Source organism: Pygoscelis adeliae, unplaced genomic scaffold (genome assembly GCF_000699105.1).
Source record: "Pygoscelis adeliae isolate BGI_AS28 unplaced genomic scaffold, ASM69910v1 Scaffold14, whole genome shotgun sequence".
Lineage (NCBI taxonomy): Eukaryota > Metazoa > Chordata > Aves > Sphenisciformes > Spheniscidae > Pygoscelis > Pygoscelis adeliae.
The window spans coordinates 12,570,120-12,583,677 of NW_008825109.1; the positions used below are offsets into that span (position 1 = coordinate 12,570,120).

General features: G+C 40.2%; 1 protein-coding gene across 1 annotated transcript in view; it reads left to right on the forward strand.

The window, feature by feature from the left end:
- Positions 1-13,558, forward strand: part of USP25 (ubiquitin specific peptidase 25) — a 96,536-nt gene that overhangs the window by 61,767 nt on the left and 21,211 nt on the right. The window contains 8 exon segments of the mRNA XM_009327891.1: positions 1,431-1,579; positions 5,343-5,470; positions 6,259-6,354; positions 6,648-6,809; positions 8,638-8,846; positions 9,572-9,642; positions 13,374-13,553; positions 13,555-13,558. The exon segment at positions 13,555-13,558 is cut by the window's right edge and continues 51 nt beyond it. Of these exon segments, the coding sequence (XP_009326166.1) occupies positions 1,431-1,579; positions 5,343-5,470; positions 6,259-6,354; positions 6,648-6,809; positions 8,638-8,846; positions 9,572-9,642; positions 13,374-13,553; positions 13,555-13,558 (999 nt within the window).

Sequence of the window (13,558 nt, forward strand, 5' to 3'; positions counted from 1 at the left end):
CAGCAATGTGCGCTCGCAGCCCAGAAGGCCAATCGTATCCTGGGCTGCATCCAAGGAAGCGTGGCCAGCAGGTCGAGGGAGGTGATTCTGCCCCTCTGCTCTGCTCTGGTGAGACCCCACCTGGAGTACTGTGTCCAGCTCTGGAGCCCTCAGCAGAAGAAAGACACGGACCTGTTGGAGCAGGTCCAGAAGAGGGCCACAAAAATGATCAGGGGGATGGAACACCTCTCCTATGAGGAAAGGCTGAGAGAGTTGGGGTTGTTCAGCCTGGAGAGGAGAAGGCTCAGGGGAGACCTTATTGCGGCCTTTCAGTACTTAAAGGGGGCTTATAAAAAAGATGGCGGCAAACTTTTTAGCAGGGCCTGTTGCGACAGGGGGAATGGATTTAAACTAAAGGGGGGTAGATTCAGACTAGGTATAAGGAAGAAATTTTTTACGCTGAGGGTGGTGAAAGACTGGCACAGGTTGCCCAGAGAGGTGGTGGATGCCCCATCCCTGAAACATTCAAGGTCAGGCTGGACGGGGCTCTGAGCAACCTGATCTAGTTGAAGATGTCCCTGCCCACGGCAGGGGGGTTGGACTGATGACCTTTAGAGATCCCTTCCAACCCAAACTATTCTATGATTCTATTTGAATGGAGCAGCTATAATCTTTAAAGTGGCTTCCAGGTTGTTCCTCGGCCTGGAACAGTGTATCTAATGATTTGCTGTCAGATTTCAAAATTCTTCTGCAGATTCCTTGCTACTAGCTAGCTTTCTCGCTCCTTTGCATTTGGGTACTTTCATCCTCATATTCTCATCTTAACTGAGGAGATGTAAAAACCAAACCAATGAAAAGAAACTGACAGATGTAAGACTTGTTACTGACTTTAGGATGAAATAAATTTAAATTGTAGATTGAAATCACTTGTCACCCATATTTCTCCTCATGTTTGAGCTTACATCTTTATACACTGTTACCAAATTATGATCTTGTTTTCAGGACAGAAATCATGGATGTTCTATTTGTGGTTTATTTTTGCAAAACGTACTTATACAAAGGGCTGTTTCATACCAACAATTTCACTGACTTTGCTGATACAATGTAGGGTTGTATTACTGAGCTGCTATTTGCAGGAGGAGGATGACTTTGATTTATGTGTGTGAAACTTCCCATACATCTGTGGTGCCAAGCCATTTTGAGTTTTGCTTATTACCAATAATTGCAAAAACAGTCTAAAAAATGGGCTGGAGAGGAAAATACAGTAATTTTCAATATTATGTACAAGCAACTTTTTCGAGTAACTTGTTTTCATACATATAATTGAATTGTTTGATAAGAAAATGTGGGTATTGTTCAGTAGACTACGTCAGGTGACCTAGGATTGTTAGGTTTTTTTAAAGGTAAATGTTTGTCCCTAAAACCTTAACTGTTTAATTTCTTATGTGAAGGTAAAAAATTTGAAAACACAGAAATGTTTGGCCAGTATCCACTCCAGGTTAACGGCTTTAAAGATCTGCATGAGTGCCTAGAAGCTGCAATGATTGAAGGGGAAATTGAATCTCTCCATTCGGAAAACTCTGCGAAGTCTGGTCAGGAGGTGAGTTAAGGGCTCCTGTGGGCTTTTCTCAGGGTGTTGTTGCAGTGCTCTTTATTTTTCGTTGGGGTTCATGGTTGTTTTTTATGTGACCTGCTGCTGTGCAGGTTCTGATGTCTGGTGTAATTGGATTGTTAACTTGGGGTTTGTACCTCTTTTGGAGTATCCAGAGTATCATCTTTTTATATTTTTCAGAAGATACGAAGTTCATGCTTATTAAAAGCTGGTGCAATTAAGTGCTTACGGTGATTTGGCACAGGCTGGTTCCCACCTGTTGCTGATATTTTGATCTCCAGGGAGGTCATGGGTATAATGTCCTGTGGTAGCTGACCACTGCTCTGACTGACTTGCTGCCCTGTGCCATGCTGTAAACAGCATGTGCAAGCTGTGCGTTTGACCATTGCTTTCGAGCATTGTTGTTATTTCTTTGTGCCTCTGTCTTGTAATTCCTTCAAGAGTCATCTTCCCCTCTCCCCTTTTTAGTGATGTTTCCCAGCATCCTCCTGTTTGCCTCCTACAGTGGGCAGTTCTCCTCCTCTTTGCTCTTGGTGGTGGACCAACAATACTTGCTCTACAAGCTGCTGTTCCTCCCAGGAGAGCTCTTGCTAGAGCAGGAGGCTGCCAGATGTCAGAGCATGCTGGAGGCATGGGTGGAGGGATTCAGATGGAGCCCCGCTAAGAAGTGGGGTATGCAGTGTATGGTGTTGGGATGAGGTGATGAATGAGATTTCTAGTGCAGAAGACACAGTTAGGGAAAAGAGGTAGTTGGATCGATGGTGGGGTGTGCTCTGAAATGTCCCTTCTTATTGCTGGCATGCATTTATATGCCCAGCGTTTTTTTTTCTGGCAGAGCTCTCTAATAACCTGTGGGTTATTGATGTGGAAATATGGGAATCCCCATTGCCTGTAAAGCATGAGCTACTTTCTTTTTACACAGTTCATGTTTCATTACAGTTATTTTAAAGATGTGAAATCTTAGGAGGCTTCTTCTACTTAAGTAAGAAGTTCAGGTATATTTTCTTCCTTGATGTCAATCTTTTGCAGTAATGAAATTTTGCTTCCTTTAATCATATCAACATACACACAGGGTTTAATTACTAAGCCTAGTGATGCACACTGAAATCATCCTCCAGTCTGAAGTTGTATTTCCAATTTTGTGTTATCAACAAAAGTTTTATAGCATCCTTTTTGCAGTCTCTTTTTCTAATCAGCTATTATTGATCAAATATTGATCAACCAAATCAGATGTTAACAAGCATTTTCAAATGTATTTACACATCTTACTGGATGTGTTCTTCTTTCACAGGATGTTCCAATTTTTTTTTTATTCCAGCACTTGTAGAAATGACTTCTTACAATGAGCATATTTCCTGAAATATAACTCGAAGGAAAAAAAAAATCTCATAAATATCTTGGTACAATCCAAAGTTCAATTTCTTTATGCAAGGTGAAATCTTGTATGTACCTACTACAAGAGCACGATTGTTCATCTTATGGACTGAAGGTTGTCTTGCAGTTAAAACCTGTGTGCATTCATGCATAAAATGTCAGTTCAGTTATAAATGCTTGACTAGGAATGTCAGACTTGGGGTGGGGGTTTTTTGTTTTGTTTTTGAGGTTTTTTTAACCTGTAATGTCAGGAAACTATGGGGAACAGAACGATAGTCGTGTACAGGTGTAGAGTGTTAAGCTTTGAGTTCTGTGAAACTGTCAGCTTGGCTTCTTAGCATGTGGAAGTGAAATAGTCATATGACAGACTGACAACAGTGGCAAAACAAGAAAGGCAATGTGTTAAGTCCTAATCTAGAAAAACATTACTGCATTATTACCACGGCCAAGTAAATTGGTTATATTTCCCTGAACTGCGGTGGTTGCTGCTGTTAGTAGTTACGCTTAAACATAATGCTTCAAAGATTTTACAGTGCATTGGAAAGTTTGGAAGTACTGAAGGAAGCTGAATTTCTTGTAGTTTTAACAAAGTCTGTCTCCGCTGAACAAAGACTTCAAGTGGCATTCGTCCGAGCTGGTAGATGTCAAAGCTTAAAGAGAGTAATATTAATGTGGTAGTCACATGTGTTGAAAGATCTATTTTATCCTGAAAGTAACATTCTATTTTTTTTTCCTTGTTCCCACCATTGCCTCTAATGGGGTATTTAGCTTGTTTATTATTATCATCACAATCCTAAAAGCCTCAGCCATGGAGTAGGGTGTCAGTAAGCAAGCTAATGTACGAACAGAAAAAAGAGACTTTCCCTGTCCCAAGGAACTTAAATCCACATTCAAGAGAAGATGGAGGTCAATGCACATACTCGGAGTTAGAAGTGTGGGGAAAATGAGATAATGTTTGTCAGCGTCATGGTTGATGAACTTCAGCACATCATCAGCTTAGTCATCGTTAAGTGGTTTGGGGGCCTTACAATAAAAGGTTTTTAGGGGGGAGGGTTGTGGTGTGGCTTTGCTGACTTTAGCATTGACACTTAACTGCTGTGTGAAGTTGCTGCAGGAGAAAAGTCATGATTGTCTCCTTTAAAACTGAAAAGGTGGCTGGTGGAGGCTGACATAGGCAAGAAAAGAGAAGGCAGCTCATTTTGCATGTAAACAGGTGTGAGGAGTGATGCTGAAGGAAACGAACTAGGAAAATTGAGCAACATCCTGGAAACCTGCTAGTGTGACAAGGCTATGTGCACTAAGGCCGGGCAAGGGGAGAAGAGAGGAAACAGCACTGAGATGTGGAGTGACGGGAACCTAGACCCGAATTTTAGCTATGAGCACAGGAAAAAAAGGCTGTCTTGGAGGTATTGTGTGAAAAGACTATTCAAGACATTTGGCTAGATGGGAGAACTTGACGCGAGCCCCGAGTCAAATGCCACATCTGGGCCATGGGCGTTGACATCAGAAATGTGTGGCAATGGTGTCCACAGCAATCAGGGAAGCTTGAGTTGGTGGTTAGACATCCAAAACATATTAAATGGATAGACTGTGGTTTTTATGTTGCAGAGTGGGGAGAAAAAAGGGACGCTAATGCTGGAATTAGAGCTGAATTTGTCTTGTAGTTGAGAAATGAAGTATGTAAGGAAAGAAACGAGGACTAAGGGTAGACCTCTACTGAATACTCAAAGAAAGCTGGGGTAAGGTGATGATAACGTGGGTTGGTCCATGGACGGATTAGCAGTGATTAGAGACGTGAGCAGAAACTTCAGGAGAGGTTGTTAGTACGGAAGAGATTTCAAGGAAAAAGTTCCAGTCTTACAGTGCTGAGAGAGCTTGTCTGACCCAGCCCAAAGTAGTCGCTGATCCTGCTTCAGAGGAGGTCATTAGAAACTTTGAGTGATACCAGGTGAATGAAAGGGTCAGCAACTTGAGTCTGAGGCAGCTAGCGGGAAAAGCACTTGATACAGTAAACAACCCTTTAGTGACCTTCGAGAGGTAGAGGAGAACAGGACAGTTGGCAGGGCAGGTAGGTTCAAGTGTAGGCTGCTTTTAGTACGAGCAAGACAAGTGTGAAAGGAAGAAGCCTTCCCACCTACTCTGCTTTAACGGAGATAGCGATAGATGAGTTGAAAAGCTCTGATGCAGCATGGGTGACAAATGGTCTGTGTTTACAGTGCAGGTGAAAGATGGGAAATTTAGAAAGCTTATGCCGATCCATCCTCTAAAACCAGTTTCTCCCATAGCTATGTCAGTCTGTAGGTATTGTAACATTATTACCAAAGTTCTGCTACTGGAAGGCATTCATTGTGAGGTTTTCTGTTTTTCTTTTGTTCAGCACTGGTTCACTGAGCTTCCTCCTGTCTTAACTTTTGAGCTATCAAGATTTGAGTTTAATCAGGCTTTGGGGAGACCGGAGAAGATACACAACAAATTAGAATTTCCTCCAATTTTGTATCTGGACAGGTACAGTATATTATCAACAAAATCCTAGTATGAATATGAATTAAACCTCATGAGTTTGGTAAAGTTGCTGGTGCATCTTATACTTGTTTAAATCGCAGTAAATTTCTGTTCTCGTCGGACAAGTTAAAATTTTCATGGGTTTCATCTGTTTCAGAAAATATACATAGATAACAATTTAAGACCTACTGCTGCTTTGTGCCAAAACCTGCTTACACTGCAGTCTTTGATTTATTGCTAGGTAGTTGTGTACACAGGCAAAATACTCTGAAAAATCACACTGTTTATGAGTCCCTTTGGGAAAGAGGGTGAGTAGTCAGATATTTCATGGTGTTCCAGATAGACTGCATGGATTGAAGAGGATTCTCAACATCAGTGCATGCTGTTTATATGTAGAGGTGAAATACTTGGCTTTCAGTTAGATGCTGAATGTTATTTGTGAGGCTAAGCAATGAAACAGGAGTATTGCTACGTGGTTGCTACTTAAGCCACATAATTTAGAAGCTTTCTAGTATGTGTTTGTGTACATTTATAAGACACATCCATGGTACGAACAGAGCTTTTGACACTGGGGATGAAGCATCTTCTGAAAGTTGTTAAGTGGAGGCTTAATGGGGTTACCATTTTCTTCTCAGTTCTGTTTTACTGCTCAATGTGTTGTAGGTAAAACAAGGCTCTAGAGAGGGTTATTTTTTCTTAGCACTAAGCAGCATGGCTGATAGGTACAGACCTCAGTTTCATTGTTGGAATACTATGGGCTGACATCTCTTTCTAACTTTCATGTTTTACAGGTATATGCACAAAAACAGAGAAATAACAAGAATTAAACGGGATGAAATCAAGAGACTGAAAGAGTACCTCACGGTTTTACAGCAGAGATTAGAACGGTACTATAGATAACTGTTCCCAGTGTAAATGCAAGTAGTAATATGGGCTACATAGAGTAACTCCTTTCAACTATGCACTTTGTGTGTAGTTATTTGCTCTAAATTTCCCTGCTGTATCTCTTTTCTTTTACCATTTTCCTTGGAAACTGTGTATAAATGTGGTAGTTCTGATGCACGAAACGTGCTAGGAAAGGCTTGCTTTATTTAATTGCAGTCAACCAGAAAAAAATCCTTTTTTTTTTTTTTTTTTTAAATGTGTGAGTCATGGCATTAATACGTTTTATGGTTAACAGATATTTAAGCTATGGTTCTGGTCCTAAACGATTCCCCTTGGTAGATGTCCTGCAGTATGCCTTGGAGTTCGCCTCCAGCAAGCCGGTGTGCACGTCTCCTGTCGATGACCTGGGTGCTAGTGCCCCTGCCAGCGGCACGCTGCCGGCCCAGACATCGCCCAGGTAAGGGCTGCTTCCTGCTCTCCCAAGGTGAGAGGCCAGTCATCTCCTCAGTGCAAACCCAGCTGCTGAGAGAGAGGGGAGGACGTTTAACTGCTTCGTTCACCAGATTAATACAACTAGGCATCTCCTAAGGAGCATAGCGTAAAGTTTCTGCTCTCTTCCTAGAAGTATTTTTCAGCACGACAAACTTAAATAAATAAACCAAAATGTTAATAATCTGGGTTTCTCTCATGCACTTCTAAAAACGTCTTTAGGTGGAGAATTACCATTTTCAAACAAAGCACAACTCTACCTACAATTCCAAATAGACACAATATCTGGTGAGGTCACCGCTTCCCAAGCGTGTTATTTAAGAATCTGAATTTGGGCAGCATGTATGTTCTGCGGAGCTTCAAGGTTTCTGGTGTACAATTTACCTGTTAATTTGCCTGGGAGTTAAGCTCCTTTTCTGCTTTGCTGCTTACACTTCTGACCCGAGATTGTCAGGAACCTAACAGTCTGACTTTTTAAATACAGACTAGCCAAAGTAACAACATTATTGGACCTTTATCTCCCTGATGTTCTCATTATTGAAGATAGTAGTAACTATTAGTAACAGTTAATAGAGTATAACTTAGGATAGGGTTTGGCTAGGTGGACACTAACAGTTTATAACAGAGCTTGTTATATTGCAATTGGAAAGTAGGGTTCTAGGTTCTGGTCCAGTCAAGATGGTTAACTTCGTAGTTCAGAGAAGTTAAAGGATTTTTAGACTCATTTACTTAAAAGATTTAAAATGTCTTCCTGATATAATGCCAATAGAAATCATGATGATTGATAAGAGAAGACAAACTTTTAAGATACCATTGTTTTCATGAAATGCAGTATCAAAAGTAGTATACTCTGAACACAGGAAGTTCAGAGTACTCATATACTTCCTATATAGGAAGTTTGTTTTGTAAAAATGTAAGTATTATGACTTTTTGTCAGCCTGTAAAAACACAACAGCATGTTATGTGGAGTGACACTGTCAGCTCTTAATGTTCTCAGAACTTTTTAAACTACTGAAGAATCCAAGTTCCTCAGGTTGTATCATGATGCCACACAAAGTAAAAAAACAATGGCCTGCTAGAACTTCAGATTCCTTTACGTGTATGAGTATATACAGGTGGTCTTGATGGGAGGAGAAAAATCTGTAACAGCGTTTCATTTTTAATATTCTGCTGCTCTTGTAGAAATCTCCTAAGTTGGCCACTTTGCTGTTTGAGTTACAAGAATTGTTTGGGACAAGTTTAGATGGCTTGGTGCTAAATTTCCAGTGTGCCATAAATATCAGAGGTCCTTTCACTGTTGCTGTTCAGTTAAGGTGTAGGTAGGCAACTGGAAAAAGAAAGTCTGCTAGACATAAGGCATGAAGTTATTAAACACAGAACTTGTATTTATTGGATTTTATGGTCAGTAGGCCATAAGACAAGCTGCTGCCATTTTTCTCTCTGCAGCTTGGCAGTAAATGTTTCAAACCACAGCGATTACTCGTATGACGTTATTTGAATGTATTTGAATAGCATTTCAAGTAAAGCAAACTGTGGCTTGACCGAGCCAATTCCGTTATCATTGGTGATGACAACCAGAATTGTTATTGTGCTAACATATAATACACCAGAAAGTTTTCAGAAGTTATATAGTAATTCCATGTTGATGCTGTAGGTACCTTTCCTGGATTGCACTGTAGGAAATTATTACCTTTGAAATTTCTGTTTTCAGATGAAAAGCTTATTTTTATGGTGTAGCTCTTAGTTTGTATACATGATGATTCAATTTTTGTATTTCATGTTTTGAATGAATGCAGCACAATAGAGCAGCAGGGGCCTTCATCTTCAGATGTTCCAAGCACATCTCCCATACAAAGATCAGTAATACATAAACCATTCACACAATCACGAATTCCTCCTGATCTGCCAATGCATCCGGCACCAAGGCACATCACTGAGGAAGAGTTGTCTGTCCTAGAAGGCTGTCTACATCGCTGGAGGACTGAAGTAGAGAACGACACTAGAGGTAATGCCACAAGCTGGAGAACGCATTTGCTGTTGGAAAGGATTTGTGGAAGTGGGGGAAATCACCTTAATGTCCATGTGTGTGCTGAGTTGCTCGTTTCATACTTCCAAACTTATCTCTAGCATGTAGAAAGGGAAGTCAGTTAGAGATTGTAGTAGACTGGAGGTATATAAACTGAAGATGCAAGCTGGGCATTGAGTGAAGCGTACATGGGTGTTTCAACGCAGGTTTCTGTGTGCGTGGTGTTGAGGGGAGTTGAGTGAAACAGAGGTGAGATCCATGCCAAAGAACGTCTCTGCAGATGTGTCTGAGCTGTTAGTGTGATAGCGGCTGGGCCCATGCTGTGACTTGGTGCTCTGCGGGGGAGTTCAGGGTAGAGTGACCCCTTCCATAAGGAAAAATTCAGCAAATTTCTGAGCAAAGGCTTTCTGGAGTGGGTGGAGCTTACGGTCTGTTCTGTTCCTCTAAGGGAAACAAGGGAAGTAGTTGTTCCAGCCAGGGGTGGGCTTGATTGAGCTCTAGGAAGCAAGCAGCAGCGTATAATGAATCACTCACTCTGCTTTATCATCTGAGAAGGTTTAGTGTTTGGCATGTAGGTAGATAAACAGATGCACCAAATGTGAAACATAGCCTTGTTTGGCTTTTAATGAGATAAAATAAAGATATAGCCATGTGCAATTATGCAGCCTCATGGAAGAGAGCTTCTTTTTTAACTTTTCTTTTAGATTTACAAGAAAGTATATCTAGAATACATCGGACAATTGAATTGATGTACTCTGACAAAACAATGGTCCAAGTAAGTACAACTTCTGCATGAGATAATTCAAAATAGATCCTTTTTGTCACTTTTATTGAAGTTCTTAGATGTTTGAAAATAGAGCAAGTATACAACAATTACATAGAGTGGTTTGAGAAATTTCATTGGAAAGTCATAATGGGCTTTGCAAACCTTTTAATTATGCAGTTAGATGAAAGACAGTGTTACAGTATTTTACAGGTGACATACTTAAGTTTAAGCAACCTTGATGAAAAGCCCAAATATGTTCTATCTCTGATCCACTTTTTTGACTTGAATGCACAACTTCAGTTTTTGTATAACGCAATAAAATTTTCTCCATATTGCCAATTTGACTATATTGCTAGGTAATCTTACAGCTTTAAGGTGGCAAAGCATTAGACACAAGAATATTATTTTTTTACTTTGATGCTTATTGCCATTGTGTATTGCAACTTGCATACTAACACTTGGGAATTCAAGGCTCCTGATTTTAATTTGCAGTTGTTAATGCCAGTGGGTTTTGTTGTTGTTTTGCTTTTTGCTGGGGTTTTTAAAACTCTGTCTAGATTTAGTATCAGTCACAGCCTTGACTATTAGTCTAAGCAGCCTTTTAGGGAGATTCTCATGCTGTGTAATCTGAACAGCATTTTTAGAATGCTTTACTACGGAGTTGTAGCTCCTCTGGTATTTCTTAATGTTCACATACTCTTGTTCGCTCACTTTGACAGGTTTTAAGGTTAAGGATTACTTCCTCTGTTACTTTCTGTTAGTAAAAAGAACTGTTTGCCTTCCAAGTAAGATCTGTTCAGCTTACAGTTTTCCTTGAGGTACGTTTTCATTTTGTACATGGCTTGTAGTAGTTCCTGGCAGCTGAACTCTGATGTTAAGGATTTCAGGCAGACTTGCCTAGATGGCTTTCTTTAAGCTTGCTACTGGCAGGCATTTTTTTTCCTTAATACTTGTGTTATAACAGGAAGGCTACAGGCTACGTGTCATCTAGCAGTAAAATGAAGTAATTTGGTGATCTCACATCCAAATATCCTATCTGTGTTGGCTTAGGTGTTACAGGAGGAAATACCTCTGGATGGCGAAGATATTAGTCAGCAATCATTACAACGGAAAAAGGAGATTACTTAGTAAAACACTTTGTCCTAGTGCAGATTTGTATAACATAGACTAGATTTTTTTGGTTTGTTTTCGTTTTGAAACAGAATTCCAGAAACGGAGGAGGATGAAGATGGTATATAGATTTGTAGAGGGGGTTCCTGTGCCATGCCTGAAAGTAGTGGTGTGTGTTAAGTGATTGTTAGGGAACAAGCACGTGCTGAACCCATCTGAAATCACAAGCTGGAAGCGAAGGGTGCCCTTCTGTAGCTCAGCTGGTTTTGTCCCTGTGGGTGTTTTGGCACAACAGGAAGGAGGCAGGTGCATATAGCTGTCTACTTTCCTCCTGCCTGCCTCTGCATGTGGGTGATTGCATAGCTTAGTATTGCCCCATTCTCTGGGAGCAGTCTCACAGTATTGATCTTTTCCTCTGAAAGATACAATTGTAGGACTGAAAGCTTTTCTCTTGTGAGTCGATAAGGTCTGGGCACATAAATCTAGACTTTTTAAGGAAAATGTATTATATTTGCAGGATACTTCCTAGTGTTTGTATGAACTATTTAAGAAGCTCTTAATCTTCTCCTTGTGTCCCCTTTGATTCTAAGGAAACTACAGTTGTCTGTAAAACCCTTGTCAAATTGTCATATGAAATATATTCCCGAAATTCTTATTTTGTCTTGTCCTCCTGAATGAACAGGTTTCATCAGCTGCTTATTTGAGTATTTCCCTCCTTCCATGAACTTGCTGTGAGGAAATGAGGCACACCTGTTTTTCCTGTGGGGATTCATCTTTGATATATCAGCTTTGATATATCTGTTCTGTAGCTATATATGATGAGGGTGGTGAAGCTCCATTTCTGTTTCATGAGTAATAAGTGTAAGCTAAGAAGCTTAATGCCAACTATTTACTTGTGTTGCCATGTATCATTAATTGCTGTTGAAATAATGGCTTATCGCAAGAGACGCCTGTTGGCACTGAACTTGCCTGTCCCCCAGTCACAGACCTCTGTGGGGAACCTTCCTGGAAGCTCAGCATGGAGGACTGACAGCTGGTCCTCCAGAGCTGGAGCAAAGGGTAGCAGCCGTCAAGCTGACCCAGTTAGTGTGGTTTTAAGTAAAATGATTCAAATTCACTTGGGATTTTAATGCCCTATAATTAATGCCCTATTTTTAAGGTGAGGAAGTTTTATTGTCAAAGTCTGAAGTGACTTCACTTACCTTTTTTTTTTTTTTTTTTTTTAAATCAGGATCTGCATATGTTAAGTGCATACGCATGGGCTTGCAATCATTTTAAGAAGGCTTTCATGCTGGTTTGATAACAGATGTTAAAAACCCCAAAGCATTCAGATTTAAGGACTTGCTAGGATTTCTTCTGTGTATACTTCTTGTGTTTGGGAGATTTACAGTGTGGTTTGGTCTCTGTCATCACAGTCTGTTTGATTCCAGCTGCTGTGCAGTCAGCCAGCTTTGCAGTTCAAGGGGGGTTGCAAAATCTCCAGCACTTGCATATAGCCTGGAAGAGAGCGATCAGGTTAAAAATAACTTCAAGGAGTTTCTCAAGTCATAGTTACATATGTATTTATGGTTACTAATTATTGTGGTGCTCAAATGGTATTTGCAGCAAATATTTAGTACACCTTATGTTAAGTAGACCATTTATCAACAGTCCAGACTGTAACACCAGTAAAAGATGGCTTCAGTTTTTTCATCCTAGCTAAGCTGCTGTCATTCAGGCATACTGTGCATAGCAGGGGAGATCAGTTTTCCTTTTTATGTTGCATGTGCTGTTTCAGCAGGTTAAAATGAGCCGATCACCAAGATGCTTTTAAAAGGCTTGTAAATAAGGAAGCACTCATTCATTCTGCTTCTCTCTCCTTCAGATTTCCAACTACTTACGTAGCAACTAAGTTTCCCATTCTTCTTACCTGTCGGTGAAGACATGTAACCTGGGATACTTTTTACATTGATCCTAGAAACTGATACCTTCCTTCTCTGCCTCAGGAGGAGTGAGAGGACCTCTTCATGTGTTCCATCCTTCTCTTAGCAATGCATTCAAAATACAGGAACATGGTTGTATTCCTAGCCTACTGTAAGAATTTTACCTTTGGGTAATAGAAGTCTTCAACTCCCAGATGTTCCTTTAAATAAACTCTCTTACTGGCACATAGAAAACACAGAGTTTATTACCTTGAATTTGCATATGCCTTTCCAGACTTCAGGACAAGTTTACCAGGTCAGAACTGGAGCAAATCGTAGACACTCAGGGATGACATATTTGAGGGTTTTTTGTAGATACAAGGAAAGTAGGAATATTAAGGAATTAAGAGAAGAGGATGCCTGGCAGTAAAGACAGCAGAGTAGACATTTATGCTATAGACTCACTAATGTTTTTAAGATCTCTTGTGACTAGTAGTGGTAAGTAAAATAGTTCAAAGTCCTTTTGCTTAGTGGGTTGCTAGTTTTACCTCTTTGTTTTTCCTCTGTGTTGTGTTTTGATCCTGTTAACCTTTTTTTTTTTTTTTTAGTTACTTTTATTTAATGTAGCTATTATTGCTGGCAGGTAGTAGGAACTAAATGCTGGCAAAGAGTTTGACATTTTGGGTTTTTTTTGTTCTGTGTGTTTTTTGTTTTGTTTTGTTTTTTAAGGTTCCTTATAGGTTGCATGCTGTGCTAGTTCATGAAGGTCAAGCTAATGCAGGACACTACTGGGCATATATTTATGACCACCACCAGAACAGATGGATGAAATACAATGATATTTCTGTGACAAAGTCAACTTGGGAAGAGTTGGAACGGGACTCTTTTGGTGGTTACAGGAATGCAACCTATAA